The 21,055-nt window shown below is 48.4% G+C and overlaps 2 protein-coding genes and 1 long non-coding RNA gene across 3 annotated transcripts in view; all 3 read left to right on the forward strand.

Annotated features, from left to right (window-relative positions):
* LOC141729543 (uncharacterized) overlaps positions 1 to 21,055 on the forward strand; it is a 525,531-nt gene that overhangs the window by 226,597 nt on the left and 277,879 nt on the right. The gene's annotated exons all lie outside the window — the stretch shown is intronic.
* On the forward strand, positions 8,294 to 10,385 carry LOC141729476 (serine/threonine-protein kinase PAK 3-like). The gene is made up of 4 exons (XM_074544213.1): positions 8,294 to 8,460; positions 9,117 to 9,234; positions 10,075 to 10,194; positions 10,377 to 10,385. The coding sequence occupies exons 1-4, from the start codon at positions 8,387 to 8,389 to the stop codon at positions 10,383 to 10,385; spliced, it is 321 nt and encodes a 106-aa protein (XP_074400314.1). The 5' UTR covers positions 8,294 to 8,386.
* LOC141729594 (uncharacterized) lies at positions 10,649 to 15,821 on the forward strand. Its single transcript, XR_012581024.1, has 3 exons — positions 10,649 to 10,816; positions 13,496 to 13,633; positions 15,125 to 15,821. It is a non-coding gene; the product is annotated as an uncharacterized LOC141729594 (long non-coding RNA).

Below are 21,055 nucleotides of genomic sequence, written 5' to 3' on the forward strand. Positions count from 1 at the left end.
AAATCCATTTCCATGTCTGCAGCAGCAATAACAAAGGCATCGCTGGCTATTTCCTAATTTTCCATTTCAGAACTTTCAGGGAATGAAAAGCTCATTTTGCAGAGACAATGCTGCTTCTTGATAGTAGCCAGGGAGGAATGTCTAATTCAAAACTATTAGCAATTCTGTTGAATTAGCCCATTTAAATTTAGCCACCGTGACTTAGAATCCCATTGTTACCAAAGTTTCTGATTTGTCCTTAGCAGAGCTGGTTGTAGAAATAGAGCTGGATAGAATAAAGTGCTGAATAGAAATAAGGTTATAAGTTATAGGTAACTTTCTGTCTCTCACACTGCTGTCTGTCCGCAGATCACAGAACCAACAGCAGTGTCTCCTCTGGCTCCCTCTGCTCATGGAGAGGAGGCCGAAGAGGAGGCAGATGAGGTGGATGAGCGCCAGCCTCCAGCTGTGCTCACACCACAGCCTGAACATTCTGAGCCAGTAAGTGCCAGCTGTGTGTGCTGCTGTCTTTAGTGCAGGGCAGAGCTGCAAGTTTCTGACCAGCCAGCACTTGCTGTTGCTGGCTGAGGATGCTGAGTGCTGGAGTCCTGCCAGGGCCTGATGATTGCCCCCAGCCTGTGGCAGCTGGACAATGGGCTTTGGTCTGTCATGTTTAGGCACCAGCTTCCTGGCATTTTGATAGGAGCCAGCCTGAAGCTCGAAGGCTCCCTGATCCCAGAGCAGGGAGCATGTCAAAGACACTGTGCTCAGCCTTGTTGGATACACAGGGGACACTGTGGCGTGGAGAGACCCGACCCCCTGCACAGACGGGCCAAGTTGCTGCAGGCACAAAAAAATGTTGATCTGACCACAAAAGCTCTTGGTTGTGCTTTGTCCCCACAAACTTCTTGGGTGTGCTTACTTGGGAGTATTTCAGAGACACACTGGGGATGTAGGGTTGCTGCTTGAAGTCAGGGATTTTGGTGCCTTTGTTGCCAGGTTGCTCTTTTGCCTCTTCAGGCAGAGCAGCCAGTAGCAGAGCAGATAGGTGCTCTGAGTCTGCCTGTTTCTTGGTCTTTGATAAGCTGCAAGGAGATGACTGTGTTGTCCATGAAACTCTGGGGATCCATTCTTGTCTAGTGTGGGCAAAGAAACAAAGTGAACCCTCCTTCTGAGGCAAAAACCAGATGCTGACTGTGTCTGTTGATACCTTCTATTGTGTAGTTTGCTTTGAAAACTTCATTGAAGCCTAGAGTGGGAGCAAAACTGCAAGTCCTTGACTGCTGTACTGTAATGCTAAAACCAGGATGTACACCTTGCTATGGTGCCTGCTGGATCTGAAATGCAATGGGCACTTTTGTGGCTGGGGAGCTGCGTGGGCCCAAAGGACGCAGGGCTGGTGGCCCTGAGCAGCTGAAGATGAGGCAGCGTGGGGCCAGGAGGCCAAGCAGGCCAAGGGCACGGTGGCCTGTGTCAGCAGCAGTGGGGCAGCAGGAGCAGGGCAGTGAGCGTGGCCTGTGCTGGGCAGCGCTGCGGCCATAGCTGGAGTGCTGTGTGCAGCTGTGGGCCCTGGGAAGCAGAAAGTCATGGAGGGGCTGCAGTGTGGGCACAGAAGGACAGGGGAGCTGGGCAAGGGGTGCAGCACAAGGCCAGGGAGGAGGTGCTGAGGGAGCTTTAGCCTGGACAATGGGGGCTCATGTGGGACCTTCAGGCAGACTTCCATAGATCCCTGCCTTAGATCCATAGAGCCAATGCTCAGCACAGGGGCTGTTTCCCTGCCAAACATCCCTTCACTGCATCCAAGTGCTTTAGACACTGGAGTAGGTAACACTTTCATATTTTATTTGTTTGTTTGCTAGAAGGAGAATCCTTGGGTAATTTCTCCTTCTCCAGGGAGCAAGGGAGCTTTTTCTCAATCTTTCCTGCCCTTTTCCAGCACTGGCAGAAACACATCACTTTCAGGGTAACGGCTCCCATGTCTTTTGGCAGCCCAGGGAATCAGTGTGTGTTGTGTTTAGGAACTGAGCAGGAAATCAATGCCCTTGCATTCCAGCTGGTGCTCAGAGATTAGAGGAGCTTCGAGGGGCTGGGCTGCATTTCTGATTCCAGCCACTTCAGCACCATCAGTGTGGCTGAGTCCAAGAGAAGAACTTGCCGAGCACAGACGCACAAAGAGTGCAGTTCCCAGTGCAATGCTCTGGGTCTGACTGCATTCCATAGGGACCCACACGCTCCAGATTCCCCAAGAGTGTGGGTTACTGAAGCAAAAGGAGAGCAAGTTCAGGATGGCTGCTGATTGGGGCACTGCTACCGAGTGCTGATGTGTGTAGCAACAGAAAGGACAGTATTGATTCACGGTGACCCTCACGTGGGGAATCATGTGCTTTGGCTCTATGATTTAGAAGGTTAAACAAATGCTTTATTAAGCTATGTTATATTACACTAGTACTATATCAAAACTATACTAAAGAGATATTACACTAAAAACACACTAAAGAAAATCTCGTGCCTCTCCACACAGTCTTTTATCTAATTAGCTAATCAATCTAAACAGCTATCACTAAAATCCAATTAACAAATCACTTTCAGTAAACAATCACTATAACACATTCTTCATGTACTAAAAAACAAGAACAGCAAGTAGAGATAATAATTGTTTTTTCTTCTTCTCTAAGTTTCTCACTACTTTCCCTTAAAAAAAACCTAGGAGAGAGAATTATATCTCTCTGTGTTCAAAGAATGTAAATACCACAGCACAGTAAAGAGAGATTATAAAAGTGAGATCTGTCTATCTGTATATCTATTTGAATCTTCCTGGCTCTGCTCCAAAGCACTGGAAGATGCAAAGCTCACCTAAAAGCATCCCTTCAGGAGAGGAGTAGAGACAAGTTCCACTGACTGATCGTGAGCAGGCAGAGATGTTTCTCCCTCCAGAGATGGTTGTTTTTTACCCTCCTGTTATCCTCCTCCAGCCTCTTGTGCCCTGAAGCCTTCTTTTTATCCTTTAAATTTTTGCATGTCCTAAGGGAGTGGAACTATCCCATGCTGTAGCTGGGGTCTGGTGACTTTGCTCGTACATGCCATACATGACACATGGTTTCCTTCGCTGGCATCCCCAGGGCTGTGTAAGTGCATTCGTTAATGGGGCCTTATGAGAAACTCTGTTACTGCTGGTCAGAATTCTCAGTTGACAAAAGAGGGAGAAGAAACACCTTGGTCGTCCTCCATATACTGAGATGGCCATAGAGATTCTCTGACTTCCATCAGAGATCTTTGCATGTATCCTTATCTCCTGAATGATCCAGTTTTCTAACAAGACTGCAGATGTCAGGAAGGAGGAATGCTGGTGCAGGCCTGAAGAGAAGGTGAACTCCAGAAGTGCCTCTCACAAGGAGTGAGCTCACCCAGGAAGCCCCTGCAGAGCCAGGATGGAGCTGTGGGACAGGGCGGGGTGTCAGTCACTACTGAAAGACAAACAGGACATGGCAGAAGCAGAGGGAGGCCCTCACCAGACCCTTGAGAAATGCCACCCCTTCCCTGTCAGCTGCCTGAGAGGCTGTTGGAGCTTCAGTCCCAGATGGCCCCAGATTGTAGGGCCAGGGTCACTGTGGAATCTGTGCCTCCCCTTGGGCAGAGAACGACCCAGCAGAGCAGCAGCACAGTGCTTTGGGAACGTGTGAGCCCAGCAGCCTTTGAGTCTTGGCCCACAAAGGGCATATGGGAAGTTGAAACCCATCTTCTCTTGCTTTCTGTGCAGGTGCTTCTAGAGAAAGAGCAGGAGCACACTGCCTCATCTGAGCTGCCATGCCAGACTCAGGGAGAGCTGTTCCCTGCCCAAGAGCAGGAAGAGCAGCTCAGGCAGCAGGAGGAAGAGGCGCAGGAGAATGGCCAGGTAAGCCTGACTGGCCAGGTGACAGAGGGAAGGGCAGGAAGAGGGGCATAAACCAGAGCTCCTGGGACTGAGGAGGCCAGGAGTCCCACAGGCACTGAAAGGATAGAGCCTTGCAATCTGCAGAGATCAGCGCCAGGACAGGATGGTTACAGTGGAAGCAGAGCTGGGTAGGGAAGCAGAAAGAAGAGGCTGAATAAATGTGATTTTGAGGCTAAAAGAGGGAAAATCTGAGCTTGATGGCAGCTCTCAGTCACTTGCTCTGCTTTTGTGTGTACAGAACAAGGCAGAGCCACAAGCAGAGCTGCCTGAAGCTCAGAGTGCCATCATGGCAGCAAAGAGGAGGAATGAAGACATCCAAGAGAAGAAGAATCTCCCTATGCAGAGGGGCAATCAACAAAAACAGGTGAATGAAGGAATGGCAGCCACTCCACTCATGATAGTGAGTCCTTTCTGTTGTTCTTTACAGAAAATTGATGAACAGATGCTGACAGAGCTGCAGGAAATTGAGGCTAGGACCAAGGCAAGGAAGAAGAGGCTAGACGAAAAAATTAAAATCATCAAAGAGAAAATTAATCGCCTCCTTCAGGAGCAAAAGGCTCTAGAAGAGCAAGTGAGTGAAATAGCAATAGGTACTGCAGTCACCCAAGGGGTGGTTTCTGCCCTCCTTGCCTTTCCAGTGCAGAGCAGCAGGGGGGTGGGTGATGCCTCTGAGTGCCATCCTGATGAGGCCTCTGTCAGAGCTGCTCTCAAGGACACTTCCTGCTCTGCTGGATCTCAGCTGATGCTCTAGACAGTGGCATTTCTCCTCTGGCCGTTTAGCCAGCAGTCATCCGAATGAACTCCTGCTGGCTTCTTCCAGGTGACCTTGTTTCTTGAGGTGTTTTTGCAGGTGAACATGGTCACTCACATAGATTTGGAATACGAGCTACAAGCTGTCTGTATCCCTTGTGAATCTGCTCCTGTCCTTTCCTTTACTTTCTTCCCAGTCAATGACTCCTGGCTGACGGGGACAAGCTGTAGTCTCTGACTGCTTTGTTCTGTTTGACTTGAGGTGGAAGTGTCGCCATCCTACCTGGCAGCCTGCAGAGAGTTCCAGCAAATGACGGGCAACCAAGAGCCCCGAGGCTGGCATGAGGCCCAGGAACTGAACCATCCAGAGATGCTGCAGGATAAGCTCGTCCCGAGGAAGGTGCAGAAAAAGAGAATTTCATGGCAGGAGGTAGAACATTAGAATGAGAAGCTGCAAATGTATCTGCAGGCTAGGAGGGGGAAAGGAGTCTTTGAGAGAAGTGGAGCGGTCGTTGCTGCGGTCATCCTTTAGAACAAGAAACTGGCTATGAACTCAAGTAAAACCAGCCTTTGCTTTTGACCATTTGATTTCACAAGTGGACATCCAAAGCAATCCGGTTGAAGAGCTCTGCATGTGGCTGACAGCAGCTTCCTAAGGGTTTGCATTTCAAATGGCAATCTCTCTTGTATTTCAGGGCAATCTCTGCCACACCTTCCTGACATCAACTCATTTCTTGTCTCAGATCTACACCGACTCTGACACTGAAGCTGCTGCAGCAGTAGCAGTGCCGTCCCAAGGAGCCTTTGCTCTCCAGCTGAAGAAGTGGAGCCTGAGCCCTTGGTTCACCTCCCGTGCTGACCCAGCTGCTGCTCAGCAACAGGAGATGGCGGGTGACTCCCTGGAGCAGCAGAGTACGTCTGGTATCTTTCTTATCTGAGGGACAGTGTGCTGTGTGCACGTGTCAGCATAGCTGTACCAAGGGTTCTGTTCAGTTTAGTATCACAGAAGTGCTGGCATTGCTCCGAGGCAGCAAGAGAGAGCTCTGGGTGTTCCTGCTGCCTCTGATGGCAGCTTAGACTGGTGGAGTTTGCCTGGGCTTCCCTCTCTGCCAAAGGCAGAAGCAGGGATTGTTCCTGGATCAGCAGAAGGCTGTGACTGCTTGAGTCCTAGCCACTGGCAGAAGCCCTGCTGAGATCAGTCTCTAGGAAAACACATCAAGCCCTTTGTGATTCTGCAGCACAACCCAATGAATCTGCTTCTTGCCCGTAACAGCTGCCAGTGCTGTGCTCTCACATAAGATCTGGTGGGGCTGAGACCAGAGCCCAGTGGATTCTGCGTCTACCATCACCTGCTGGGACAAAAAGGGCACTGATCTGTGCCTTGGCGTGGCTGATCTCAAAGCCCATCCTGTTGTGTCCTGAATGGGGGCAACAGCTTGTCCGGGGCTCAGGCTCACTCTGGCTTCTTCCCATCAGTGCCTGTCAGTGCTCATGCTTGGGCTTTGCCAGCCTTGTTGTGGCCGCTGCCCTGCCCCTGAGGGCTGTGGGAATGCAGAGACTGAAGCCTTCCTTAGCTGGGAGGGTCCCGCTGCTGCCCGGCTGCTGCAGCGTTGAGCTGCCTGAGGCAGCAGCCCCTGCTCTGGGCCGGCTTCTGTGCGCACGGCCTGGACTCACAAGAGGGTCAGCATCTCCTCTGGGCAGCTCTCTGTGTCACAGGGGCACCTGAGGAGCACTGCTGTCCTCTATGCCCATGCCTGCTGTACCGAGTTGGGAAGATGGGGACGTGTGTGGTGCCAGAGGGCGAGTGCAATGGGAGCGACGGATCCGTGCTGTCAGGGTGAAGAGAAGCGGCGTGGTTCTTCATGCGGGGCACGGGCAAGGGCGTCTTTGGGCTCAGCCTGCTCATAAAGGGTGAGGGTCCTGATGCTGAAAGCCCCGTGGGGATTTGTTCTAGCATGAGCTGCTCTGGTTTACAAACACAGAGGCATTCTTCTGGTAAACTGCGGCAAGGTGAAAAAGATGGGAACACTTGGCAATATTCCTCCTGTTCTGAACTTCACATCTGTTCAGAGGAATTGATTCTAGATGTCCAGGTGCATTTAATCTTAGCAAGCAGGAGATTTTTTCTAAATCGCGCAGTGTTTATTCCCAAGAAAACAAAGGCACTGTTAGTTCCAGCTCTCCTTAATGTTTCTACATGACAAACTTACTTGCCTTGGTAGGTATTCTCTTCTGGTCTCAGTCTCCTCTGAATGTATCTCCCTGTGCTTCCCTGTGTGCCTGCTGTCTAGAGGTCTCTCACTTCAAAGGATGCTAGAAATCAGTCTCTGTGCCAGCCACTTGTGCTGTGGGCCTGCTGTTCTTTTCTTGTTGTTCCAGTTGCTGTTCCTGTTGTTGTTAGCCAGCTGTCCACCAAGAGAGGGCTCAGAGCTCCAGACAGTGGGGCTGCCTTTTGTATCTCCTAGAAGGTGGGATCTCTGCTTTAAAGTGAACATCTTGCATTTTGTTTCCCTCAGGGAGAATGGTGAAGATGGAAAGTCCTATTCTAAAATACATTGAACTGGAAAATATTGGCAGTGGGTGAGTCCAAGCAATGTTAATTGTACAAAACTATGCATCAGGTGTTTTGCTGGTGGAATAGGTATCAAGTGTAAAGTCAGGCAAGCTGCAAATGTGTTCAGGCACTGGGCTGAGATTGTCAGTGCTGATCAGAATGTCTAAGTGTGCTCAGAAGGCCTTGTCAAAGACATCTCCATGCTTCCAGTGTCCTGCAGGTCTTAGGCATTGACAGCACAGATCTCCTGTGTGGGCTGGCTTTCACTGCAAGATCTAAGTGGCTTCTCCTTTCTCTGCTTCTGTTTTGTTTCTAGGGCATTTGGAGATGTTTATAGAGGACTCGACACTGCCACAGGAGGAGAGGTAAAAGTCAACAGCACCTGCCGACTCTGCTGCACTCGAGGGCTTTCCCCTCTGGTGTGAGCTGTGGCTGGAGCTTTGGGCAGAGCTGTGCTGAAAAGGCACAAGAAGCACAGACTGGTGCCAGCCCACAAAACACATTTGGGACTTTGTCCTCCTCAGCTGCCAGAAGGAAGGCACGGAGGGCAGTGGTTCCTTTCAGAGAAGGACGCGCTCACTTGCTCTCCATTGCTAAAACAAAGGTGGTGCCTTCGAGCACCTCACTGCTCTTTGGGGCTACAGCTTCAGAATCCTGGATTCTCATTTCTGGCTGTCAGCAAATCCATCTGAAAGTTACTGGTAGTTCCTTAGCCACCCGCAGTGCTGCACTTGGGAACTGCACATAGGGAGAGACCTGCAAGGCGTCCCTGAAAGCCCTAAGCCCTGCCCATATCACAAGATATATCCACAGAGTATTAATGCATGGATTACTTCTTATGAGTCCCAAACAAAGAAGCAGAGAGTGTGGTCAGAGGTTTGTGGGTGATAGCTGAGACACCGCTGTTACCAAGTGGTCAAGGCAAAATGTCAGTGGCCCCACGTGTCCTGTAACTGGCTCCCAAGGGAGCAGAGAAATGGGCTGTTGGAATGTCAGTTCCTAATTACTGCAGTGCCTAATCACAAGGCAGTTTGGCACAGCTCATCTGTGTCATTGCAAAATCACTCACTCCATGTGCCTTGTGGTCTCGTGCCACCAACTTCTCGAGTTACTGATTTTCAATGTTATTTTAGGTGGCCATAAAGAAAATACAGCTTCAAGGACTGAGGAAGATGGAACTAAAAGTCAGTGAACTCATGGTCATGAAGGTGAACAGGAATGCCAACCTGGTCAACTGTTTAGACAGGTGAGTTGTGCTTTTTTCCCAGGAATGTTTGTTCACATATTGCAAACATGCAAGATAAAATCCCACTTTGGTCACTGCCAGAAAATTGAGCTGTAATTATTGCCTAATTATTATTGCTCTTTTCATCTCCAGTGGATGGGAAGAGATTGCATTTTGTCTGCATGAGTCTTTGCTGGCACATGGTATTTGAAAATTGTTCAAAAACCCGGATGAGTTGTGTCTTACAAAATCAATGATCTCTATATTCACAGCCACCACTTTGTTTTGGAGCTTGATTTTTTTCAAGTGTCTTCCTACGTCCAGGTAAACTAACAAGGATTTCCCTTGGATTGTTGCCACTGTTTTCCATTGCTATGCATGCCAGGAAGACTAGGTGCTTTTTTCCAGAAACACCATGCGTGACAGGTTTTATATCTGGGCTGTTACTAAACTGCACATTTTGCTTGCTGCCCATCTAAGACATCTCCTTTTTTGCAGCTGTGCCTTTCTCCTTGAGACTGCACAGATGGCAAACAATGCACAGCCAAGAGGGAATGTCTATTCCTTTATTTTGTCTTTGTCTCAAAGGGACCTGTAAAGAAGAATCAACACATCTTTTCCAAACAGCAACCTAGGCATGTACATTTATCTCCATGCCCCTTGTTTCCTCCTTTCAGCTACCTTGTGGGTGAGGAATTGTCCCTGGTTATGGAGTACATGGATGGAGGCACTCTGAGCAATGTCATCAGCAAGACCTACTTGTCAGAAGATGAGATGGCAGCCATCAGTCGGGAGGTCAGCAATCCCATCTGTGTTTCCAAGGGCTTGGGCAGCATTGTCTGGGAAACAGGGGCTCAGAGCTGGAGGGATTTCCTGTGCCATGCTTTGTTTCTGTGTTGCTGGTATGCTATGGGCAAGTAAAAGCATCTCAAGTGAAAGGCCTGCCAGTGCCCCTGCACTCCCTGTACTCAGTGCCAGTACTCTTATCTCCTGCTGTTGTATTCTCGCTCTGTCTCTTGTATTTGTATTTGCTGTTCTCCTTGCCTTTCTAAATGTTTGCCTGGAGTCTGTCTTCACTGCATTCCTTGCCTGTAAAAGCAAAGGTGCTGGTGGCGAGATTTGAAGTGACCAGCGAAGAAAAAAGACTCATTTCTTGCAGTCCTCAGCTGAAAAGGATAGGAGTGCAGCCAAAATGCTCTTTGCTTCAAGAAGGTGACTGGTGTGATACTTCCAAGCCTGTGCTGAGGCCAGCAAGAAAATTTTTGTCATGCAGCCTCCCACCCAAAAGTGATCCACTAAACACCAAAGGGAGGGACTTTTCCTTTCAAAACCCCTCCTTTGCCCTCTGCATGGAAAAAGCACGTCCACTGCAGCAGGAGTCATCCTGGCTGGTTGGCAGGGACAGCCTACAACAGCAGGTGCTGTTGCTCTTTCAAAAGCTGACATGCCTTTCCTCAGAAAGGTCCTGCTCTGCAAGTGTTGGAGCAGCAAGCTCTTCCTCTCAATGGTCATTACTGTTCTGCCATTACTCCCCATTCCCGCAGAGAGGGAATCTTTTCGATTCTTTGCTTCCTTTCTTGTGTGATGAAATCACATCACTCATTTTTGCCCTCCTGTTTCTGTTTTCTCTCTCAGTGCCTGCAAGGACTGGATTTTCTTCATTCAAACCATGTTATCCACCAAGATGTGAAGAGCAGAAACATCCTTCTCAGAACCAACGGCTCTGTCAAGCTGGGTCAGTATATTCTTGGTCAGGTGCAGCGTTCCAGGGCTGTGGGTGTGGGGCTGCTTGGAGTGACTGCCAACTCCCCAAAAATGGTGCTGGTGGCAGCGCAGGGACACCCGCTGTGAGCTGAGGGCACAGTTGCAACGTGCACAGAGGTATAAGGAACCACAAGCAGTCAAGAGTGGCCTTGCTCTGTGTGTGTCCCTTCCAGACAGAGTGAGCTGCAATCTAAAGCTTCAGGGGAATAAAGTCCACTGCTGTGAGCAGCGTTAAGAAATCTGGGTTTTTTTGGAAGTGGCCAATTCCATAATCCATTGGCTAAAGCCCCAAGGAAATTGAGCGTGGACAGTTCTCCAGGAGATCCAACAGCACATTTTTAGTCCGAGAGTGGGGAATTCTTTTGCTTGGTTTCCTAATTGGAGCTGGCTTTAATGGTTTGTTGTTTTCTCCACAGCTGACTTTGGCCTCTTTGCTCAGCTCAGCCCTGAGCAGGGCAGACGGAGCTCCGTGGCCGGCGCTGCTGGGTGGCTGGCACCTGAAGTGGTGACAGGTCAACCATGTGGCCCCAAAGTGGACATATGGTCTTTGGGAATCGTGGGCATCGAAATGGTGGAACGAGAAGTTCCTTCCTGGAATGCAACTCCTGTCCTGGTAAGGTGCAAATACTCACTGATCCCACTGTCTTTCTCACCTGTCCCATGCTCTGTGTGCCATTGGACAAAATCCCATTGCCATCTGCTGGCACCACTTCCACCAAGGTCCCCTTCTAAAAATGCCCCTGCAACACATCAGCATCTGCTGTATCTTTGGTTGTATCAGAAAGGGAAGTGGCAGTTCAGAAACCTAACCAGTTCAGAAACCTGCCATTTTGGCCTCCAGCCATGCCTGACATTTCTCACTTGTTTTTTGAACAATGTTGGAACTCTGTTTCTGAAGGACAATAATTTTTCAGTGGAGAGGGTAGACATGTGATAAATATCCTGAGAAATGGAGGTTAGACCTTCCCAGTTTCAATTTTATAGAAAACATAAGAAAAAAAGGAAAAAGAAAAGTAAACAAAAAAGAAAAAGAGAAAAAACCCTACTATCAAAGCAATGCCCAAGAAGTTCTGCTTGCTTTTTCATTTTTTAAACACAGCTCTTCTCTTCCATTCTGTAGCATCTTTTCCAAATCCTTTGGGTCTTCAAGACATTCAGGCTTTCAAGTCATCTATCCATTTTTCAGTCACCTGGGTGGGTGGCCTGGATAAGTTGAGGATGTGTTTGTCTCCGACTGCAGTTAGAATTGTTTGTGAAACCCTTGGCTATTTCCTGGTACTGTAACAAGTTGATGAGCTTGCAGGCAGGTGCCTGGGCTGGGATCCAACATGGGCTGTTGACACCAGTGCTGTGTTTCTTTACCACAGGAGCAGGGCCATCCCTGGCCTGCACAGTTCTAATGACAGGGAGGGCTCCAGTTCCCCACCATGGCCAGTGGCTGAGCTCAGCTGAGAGTCAGGATAAAACCCTCTTTGTCACCTCTGGTGATGTGGGAAAAGGACAGAAAGCCACATAAATTATTTGTACACAAGGGGAGTGCATTGCCATTTCCGACTTTGAAATTCTCTTTTGGGTTAAAGAGGATAATAGCAAAGTCTCTTTGGTCACCATCTATTTCAGTGCCACGAGCACAGAGTTATCATGACAGTGGTGGGAATTTTTATGGAGACTCCAAGGCCTCTTGCCATTGTTATTTTTGTCTATTTGAGATGGATTCTGCAAGGTGAGGTTTGAATAGTTCCAAGTTGGTGTCTTATGTTTCTAAATACCCTCTTGCAAAAGCAGAATGAGCTCTCTCCCTCTGGCTTGTCAGCATGGTAGGGCTTGGTTCCACATGAACTCCACTGGATAATGATCAGCCGATGTCTTGCCAATTTACACTGTAATTCCCTGGCCTGAGGAATATCAGAAAGACCTGCTGAGCTCCATGGACACTGTCAGCTGCATGGAAGTGAGCATCCTTGGCCTTGCTGAAGAAACTGGAGCTCAGCTTAGGTTAGATGCTCTTGAGCAGGAGAAAGGCTGGAATCCTCAGGGGTTTCCAGAGGCCTGCGTGCCCAGAGGGACTGAGTTCTGGGGAGCAGGTGGATGTTTCTGCACATCATGGAAAGGGATTACCAGGCAGCTCAAGCCTCACCACAGGCAAACACTCCCCAGCTCTTCTCAGGAAACATTTGCTTTGGGTTTCAAGTTGTTCCCACTTGTCTGTCTGGGAAGATGCCCCTAAAATCACAAGGCAAGCCTCTCAGAACTGGTGTTACATTTCCAGAAATGAAGAAAAGAATCCCAAACACAAGAAAGTTGCTAAGGCACTGATTTTTAGAGAGGAACTTAACCCCTCGTGCAGTTTCTTCTCACTGGGAAACATGCCTGAAACCTGGGCATGAGGGTGTAAAGGCCACAAAGTCTCTTCTGCTTCTTGTGCAGTGCTGCTGAAACACTCAGTAACCGTGTTTCTCTCCTAGCCCAAAGCAACATTCTCCACATCACCAAGCCAGAGCCTGGTGATGTGGAGAGCCTGCCAAAACCTCCCATTTGTTTCCTGGCACTTTCTGGGATGGGCCTACCATTCATGCATTGACTTGAGTAGCCAAATGGGTAGAGGGTGATCATAGGGATGGAACCTCTCCTTCTGATTTGACCATGAAAAGTTTTTCTTTTCCATGTAAGGAAAGCAGAAATTTTCAGGCTGCTGAGAGACAGAGCTGCAGGTTGCTCCTGTGTGTCCAAGCAGATGTTTTCATCCCAGTACATTTGTGCATGCATCTTAATGTGTCTGTGTTGAAGATGAGATTCCAAATGTTTGTTTCCTTACCTGAAAAATACCTGGTGGATTTCCTTTCCTTCCAATTTCCTTTTTTTTAAGAACAAAGCTAAAAGCTTGATTAGTTTTGTTTTGTGGCAGCTGTGCTTAAGGGACCAAGAAGCACTGCAGAAATACTTTCCATGTACTAACCCTTGGATACAGTAGAGTTAGTATAGCAAAGTCCTTCTTCCAAAAAGCCTCTCAAGCTGATATGAATCCTCAAGGAAGGAAATGTGCTTGTTTTGATGTAGTTCTCACTAACTAGGTCAGTCAGTGAAATCAGCTGCCAAGGCAAGATCTGTGGGATGGTGGGAAAGCTGTGGCTGCATCGGGGTTTGGGTGTTTGGTTGGTAAAGGAAAGTCATCTCTGGGTCTCTGCCAGGGCAGAAACTGCCACTGCAGAGTGGAGCTTAATCAATGGGATCTGGGAGAGCAGTGACAGATGGGAAAGAAGCAGGTGGAGCCTGGTGTCTCCTTTTTCCCCAGCCTCAACTCATGATAGCCACAGGAGGAAGACAAAAGCTGCAGCAGCCCAACCTATTTTCATCTTGCCTGCGTGACTTCCTGAGCTGCTGCCTGCAGAGAGACGAGGCGCGGCGCTGGTCTGCCAAGGAGCTGCTGCAGGTAAAATGTGAAGGGGCTGCAGGTGAAACAGGCTCTGAGGGATGGGCTCCTCCTCCACTCAAGTCCAGGACATCAGATGAGCCCCCTTCCTCCTCACCTCCACTCTTGATGCTCTTCAAATGAAAACAGTGAGGAATCCTAGACTGGGCTGGACTGGCAGGGCCCTGTAAATGTCCTCTGGTGCAAGTGTCCTGCAATGAGCAGGGACATCTTAAAACAGATCAGGTTGCTCGAAGCCCTTTCCCACTGGGGCCAGAATGGTTGTAGGGATGGGGCACCTACAAGCTCTCGGGGCAAGCTGTGCCAGGGTTCCACCATGCTCCAAGAAAACAAGTTCTTCCTTAGACCTACTCTGATTAGATACCTTTAGTGTTTAAAAATATTTGTCCGTATCCCATTGTAACTGGCCCTGTTAAAAAAGATGTCCCCCACTTTCTTCAAAGCCACTCTGAAGTCTTGGAAAGTGGCAATAAAGTCTCCCTGGGGCCTGTTCTTCACAAAACTGAATAACTCCAGCTCCCTCTGCATTTCCTGAGAGGAGAGTTGCTCTGTCCTCTGACTGTTTCTGTTGCCCTCTTTTGTGATTTGGTGGAGTGCTCAGTTTTATCTAATGGCAAAAGAATTGAAGTAGAGCAGTGCGGGGTACAGAGACATGAAATGGTGGTGGAGGAGCCCAAGGAAGCCAGTCCCAGCTGAGCAGTCAGAGATTTGGCTGTGGGCAGGAGGGGCTGTGGGGGGCTCACTCTGAGGGGTCCTGGTTTGTGGTCCCCAGCCCACCCTTAGAGGTTTCTGCCACGCAAACAGGGACAGCTGGGAGGGACTTGTCCCAGCCCCATCTGCTGCCTGGCACGCTCAAGCAGATGGGAACTGTGCCAGGGTTCCTGCCAGGCTGTGTGGCAGAGAGGGAACTGCAGGGCCCAGTGCCACTGGGCTGGCCCTGCTGGGAAGGAAGGTGCCATCCAGCACACAAGGGGCAGGGCATGGAAAGGTAGACACTGCTTTCTGTCCCTGTGGGAATCAGCACAGTGCCTGTCTTTCAAAGGCAGGGACCCATGTGAGCCACTGGAGTTTCCTGAAAGGAAGAAACCCCAGGGACAGAAAGCACCATTTCTAGAGCACTGGCAGGGCAAAAATCCCAACAAGATAAAGAAACCTGTATAAATGGATGAGTGGGATTCTTGGCCAGGTTTTCCTGTGATGGCAGGGTTCTGCACATGACTGCTGGGTAGCAGATGGTCCCACTGCTCCTCTTTTTGAGTCTTTTTAGGACCCAGAACAATCCTGATTGAGCTTGTGAAGCACTGAGCTTGGAAAGTAATGGTTCACTTTTCACTGTTCTTTGTTTTTTGTTGTTTGGTTTATTGTATGTTTTTGGTTTGTTTATTTTGTTTTGGATTTGTTTTTGGGGGTTTTTTTTTGTGTTTTGTTTTCTTTTTTGTTTTTGTTTTTGTATTCTTTTTTTGATCTTTTGGGGTTTTTTTTTGTGAACAGCATCCATTTGTAACATCAGCCGAGGCTGCATCCACCCTGGCACCACTCATCATCTCAGTGAAGAGGAGGATGGAGAAGCAAACAGCGCTATAATCATTTCAGGACCATTTTCTCCATAGCCATCTTAGAGTAGGATTGTAGAGTAGAACTGTACAGTAGGATTTAGAGTAGGATTTAGAGTGGGACTATGTGGAGAAAAGAAAAAAGACTCTGCACAATTTATTGTGAATCAAGGAGAAGCCATTTATTGTACTTCTAAACATAGTTTATAATTAGTTCCTATCCTATGGCTTTCTGTAGTCAGGCATTGTTTGGTTGCATCTTTTTCTTAATCTAATTGGTAGATGATGTAAGGGTCATTTTATTTGGGTTGCTACCCCTTTGTCTCTCAGCAACTCTTCTGCTTCTTTCTGCTCGCAACATCACCTAGTCCTAGAAGGTTAGTTAGTTTACTTAGCTCCAGAAGGTTAGGCTGGTTTATTTAGTGCCTGTCCTTTTTTCTCTAAATACCAGCCTACAGGATTATAGAGTAGGATTGTAAATAAATAAAGTTTCTGAAACTTTAACTCATCTGGAAGAATCCTTTCTTTCTCACCCTGTGAACAAGCTGAGCATTCCATCCGAGTTGTCAGCTGTCTCTTAAAGGTGCAATGGCTTCTTTGGTGTTGTGAAAAGTACATATTACAGGACAGGCTCTTCACAGATATTAACATTTACATATATATATATATATAAATTAATATACTATATGTGTTATGTTGTCTTAGTTAGTAGTACTGTATTTTTTTAAGTAGTGCGGTATGTTGCGGTGCGATGTCATGGTTTGCCTCAGATACCCCAGGTTCCTCCCTGATAATTCCCTGCCAGGTGTGTCAATCATCCCTCCTTTCCACACCCTGACCCCTGCTGAGTGCTGTCTGTCAATCCTGGTACTCCAGAAGGGCGGCGAGTGATTGGCAGAATTCAAAAGATGCCCTCCCCTTCTGGAAGGACATTGGGCCATCCAGGTGTCCTCTGTCCCTTGACACTTCCCCGCCCCGTACCTGGTTGGTGATCCCCGTGTTCCTTCCCTGCCCCTCTGCCCCGGGTAAAAGGGCGAGCAAACCATGCGGTTGGGAGTTCTCCTGGAGCCATTGCTGGATTCAGAGGCCAGGAATAAAGCTCTGGATAAAAACCCTTCATCAGAACCGACTCCTTTCCTTCACCTTGCCTTAAAGCTTCTCCTCCAAAGGTAAACCTGAGCTCCTGCATGCCTGGACTTGCCTCCAAGTGCCCAGCTGCAGCATCCAGCTAGCCAAAAGTGTCTCTGGGGTAAAATTCCACAGTTGCCGCTATTTGGTCAAGCAGCAAAGTCCAGACAAGCTCATGTACGTCCCGTCTGGCTATATTGGTAATTATTTCAGTGGTAAATATAGTTTTAGGTTATAACTTTATGTAAAACAGGAGCTATGCAATGTAAGATACTTTTTAAACTTGCTCAGAAAAGGGATGTGGTAATCAAGAAATTCTTTGCCCAGAGATGACAGCAACAGGACACCAAAAGCCCCAAGGGAAGAATTCTTGCATCCTTATTGGAAAAGACCAACTTTCTTCCACCTCCTTCCCGACTTTGAGGAGCCAACAGGATTAAGGGGGAGAACTTGACAATAAGCAGAGAACACCTTTTGTTTGAAAAGAATTTATGCATCATGTATGAGATATATAAATATGCAACAGGCTATTGCTTTTGAGTGCTAATCCTTTGCTAGTGTGTGTGCTTTCGGGGAATAATTGCCCAGGAGGCACCAGGACTGTCCGTATGTCTTTGTTTTTATTGTCCTTTACTGTTCTAACTCTGATTGTCCAAATTCTTATTATTCTAACTTCTATTACTATCTTAATAACCATTTTATTGCTACTAAACTGTTAAAATTTAAAAAGAAGGGATTGTTGTTTTTCGCACTGTGCTTTGAAAGATGGGAAGACTCTTCATTCATCATCTCCAGAGCACACAGCCTTTGGCCAGCACACTGGCCCGTTTTGTTACATCTGTGACTGTTATGAACAAAAATTCGGGTAATATTTTATTGTGAGAAAAAGTTACAAAAAGGCAGCCAGATCAGTGTCCCAGTCAAAGTTCTGAGTGTTTTGTTATTGTAATCACGGGTTATTGTAGTTAATGGTTGCTTTTGTATTAGTAAAGGCCCTGGCTAGGGCAAGGTAATGGCCCTTCCCCGAGGCTAAGGTGTTCTTTTCCCAGCACAGTGAAGACACTTGAGAGGGTGTGGGGTGTTATGCAAAGTGACTCCAAGACCAGCATGCTTTTTGGGACCCCGACTCCAAACGCACAGAGAAAACCCCAAAAACAACGAGCCAAATAAGAGTTGAGAGACTGAAGTAATGTCTGGGCGTGAGGAGCCGATTGCTGAGCCTGCAGAGATGCAGAGTCCCTCTCGCCCTGACCATGGGAGTCGTCCCCGGCGGCGAGACTGGGCCAACGAGGCTGAGGACCAAGATCTGACGGGGACATCACGCCCTAAAGGCTCCCACGAGGACCGGATCCCCCGGCTCTGCCCCTAGTGGACAGAGCTGCGCATATCCTCCTCCTCTGAGTCGCCCTGGGAGACACGATGGGGACTGCAGCCCTGCCGAGCTGCCCAATCCTGAGCTGATCACTTTTAATAAAGGCATTAAAAAGGAGAAGAAGTCTCCTGGCCGTGTTTATTTCAGCTGGGAACTTGTCCGGGATAGCCGCGGCGCAAGAAGACTCAAGACTGGCCATCTTGGAGTTCAGGACAGCTGGCTACCAGGACCAGAGGGATCGGCTCAGGACCAGCGACACAGAGGAGCACCGGAGCACTGGACTGGTGAGAAATCCGGTGGCGGGAGTGGGAGATGTGTGCATGTGTGTGTGAGTGAGACAAAGGCCGGTAGCCGGACCTTCGAAGAGAGAGCGGACCCCTCAGTACTGCGTTTCCGGCTTTTCGCGAGAAACCCGGCCAGGAACAGGGGGCAGTGCTTAGAATTAGTGTGATAGAGCCGTCTCCCAAGAGGGAATAAAGGCCTCCCCCCCCGTCCCCTCCGGGTGTGCGGAGGGAATATTTGTATGAGTGGCAGGCACCCCAAAGTAAGTCCTGACAAAGGGAAGTCAGGCAGATTTGTCAGTCCCGAGAAGGATTCGGGTAGCATTTGTAAGTCTCGAGAAGGATTCGCGTAAGATTTGTCAGTCCCGAGAAGGATTCGGGTAGCTCACAAGCCCTGCAGGCAAAAGTAAGTCCTGGCACAGGAGTCAGGCACAAACCCCAGCGAAGGAGGCTGTGGTTTGCTTTTAAGTCCTGATAGGGTGAAGCCTAAAAGTTGGCGGGTTAGGCAAACTAAAAATCAGGCAGTTGTTTTTCCTGACTGAGGGAGTCAGGCACGACCCGGATTCTTAGACCGAGGCTTTGTGTGTTCAAGTCCCGATAGATGTAAGACCTGACGTGGGGAAAGTTGGGCAATCTAGAGATCGGGCAGTTGTTTCAGTATAAAGTCCTGAGCATCAGGCAGAAATTTGAAGTTCAGTGGAGGAGACTGAAGCTCCTCAAAGAAGGTTCTTTTTGAAATTACTGATCAGTAAAGGCACCTTTGGGGCTTTTTACTGTTGAGACCTGTAAAATGGGAGGGTGTAATAGTAAAAAGACCGGCAAGAGACTGAGGTATATACATCCCAGTAGTCCCTTAGGAGAACTGTTAGTAAAATGGGATTCTATAGAGGCCACGGAGGGATTAGATAAAGGGAAAATGATCCATTATTGTATGGAAGTGTGGCCAGAATAAGAGTTGCAAGGAGGATGGCCTTGGTGTGGGACAAAGGATAAGTGGATGTGCCAACAATTAAATAATTATCTGACAGCTCGAGGAGATACTGATCCTGAGCAATTATTGTATGTAGCTTGCTGGTTAAAGAGCGCTGTTGGGGATGAAGGGGTGCGAATTTGTAAGGTACAGAGGGAGAAAGAGGGGAATGAAGGAGGGGATGATAGGACTAGTAAAAGATGGGATCCCCTGGATTATCTGCCTCCTTCTGCCCCTCCACCTTATAATCCTCTTCTTCAAGCACCTCAAATGGCAGGTCCGGTTCTTTTCCCGGCTGCCATCTCATTACCACCTGCTCAGACTCCTCCTTCTAGCTCTTCAGCTTCCGCTATGATAAACCCAGTATCCCCTCCAGTTCCTTCTGCACCACCACAAGTGCCTACTCCACCTGCTGCATTCTCCACCCCTTCTCCAGCTGCACTTAATATCCACTCAGGCTCTTCTCCCCCTCCTATTGCTGTCCCTTTACCTCCTCCTAGTTGGGGCACAAATGTCTCCTCGCCCAATAAACAGCTATCAGCAAATACACCTGCTGATGGGCAGAAAGTTCAGGGTAACCCAGATATCCCTCAAAGTAGTTTGGCATCGGAAGATGGGCCGTACTGTAGTACCAGATCCAAGACCTCCAAGGCAGAGAGACTCTTTCCCCTCAGAGGAGTTCCTATGGGAGGAGTAGCGGGAGGTGTTGGCTTTGTGAATGCTCCCCTAACTGCTTCTGAGGTGAGAGGATTCAAGAAAGAGTTGGGACATTTAGCTGAGGACCCAGTGGGCATAGCCAACCAAGTGGATCAATTTCAAGGTCCAAATATCTACACTTGGGGGGAGATGAATTCCATCCTGAGTATATTATTTTCCCCAGAAGAGGTTCAGATGATTAGGGTGGCTGGCATAAGAATTTGGGAGAAAGATAACCGTCCAGGACCCCAGGTGCCATCAGGCGAACAGAAATTGCCACTAACGGATCCCAGCTGGAACCCGAACCAGGAGGAGGGGAGGAAGGCCATGATGGAATATAGGTCTTTGATATTACAGGGGATCAAAGAGTCAGTTCCCAAAGGAACTAACACCCAATTGGCATTTGAGGGTACACAAGGGAAAGATGAAGCTCCTGCTGCCTGGCTTAACCGCCTAAAGCGGAATTTCTAGTTGTACTCTAGAATAGACCCAGACACCTCAGAAGGTACAATGCTACTCAAAGTCCAATTTGTTACCAAATCTTGGCCTGATATAAGGAGGAAACTGGAAAAGATGGAAGATTGGCAAGAGAAGGACATAAATGAATTATTAAGAGAGGCATTGAAGGTGTATTTAAGGAGGGAGAAAGAAAAAGCAAAGGCCAAATCTAAGATCATGGTTGCTGTAGCTAGAGAAAGTGCAGGGTGGGCAGGTCCACCACCAGGAGGAGGCAGAGACAGGCCTCTTGTACTGTCAGGTGCAAAAGGGATAGAGACACCTCAAGTCCCTTTGAGAGAACGATATTGCTATTACTGTGGAAAGGCAGGACACACCAGGAGGTTTTGTAGAAAGCTCAGTCTCGATGTGGCAATAGCCAGGGAACAAGATAATTTAGGGAAGATCCTTAGAGGTGACAAGTAGAGGGTCAGGGGCTTTACACTTTAGGGGCCCTGATGCAACATCTAGAAGAGCCCTTGTTAAACTTTGAGGTAGGACCCCTAAATGAGGAATTAGAATTTTTGGTTGATACAGGAGCAGATAAGTCCTGTCTCAACAAAGTAACATCTGAAGTTGGACAAAAAACAGCTAGGTAGAAAGGATATCCAATAGCACCAAAACTGGCCAGTAATACTTCACTTGTAATAAGTGGTGTGAAAGTAAAAGGTACCTTATTGTTGTCTTGTTGTGTGTGTGAGAGTGAGTCACAAGAAAAGTCTGTCTCAACTTCCTGGGAAGGTGGGAAGGGGGCAGTGGAAGTGTGTGTGTGACCTGCAAACCAGGCTTGTGTCCCCCGGGTGGGTGGGGGCTGTGACCAAAGTGTGTGTGTGTGTGACCTGCAAACGAGACTAATGCTCCTGAGATGGGTGAGGGAGCCGTAGCTGTAAGAGTGTGAGTGACACGCAGGCAGCCTCACAGGTGAAT

Source organism: Zonotrichia albicollis, chromosome 7, assembly GCF_047830755.1.
Source record: "Zonotrichia albicollis isolate bZonAlb1 chromosome 7, bZonAlb1.hap1, whole genome shotgun sequence".
Lineage (NCBI taxonomy): Eukaryota > Metazoa > Chordata > Aves > Passeriformes > Passerellidae > Zonotrichia > Zonotrichia albicollis.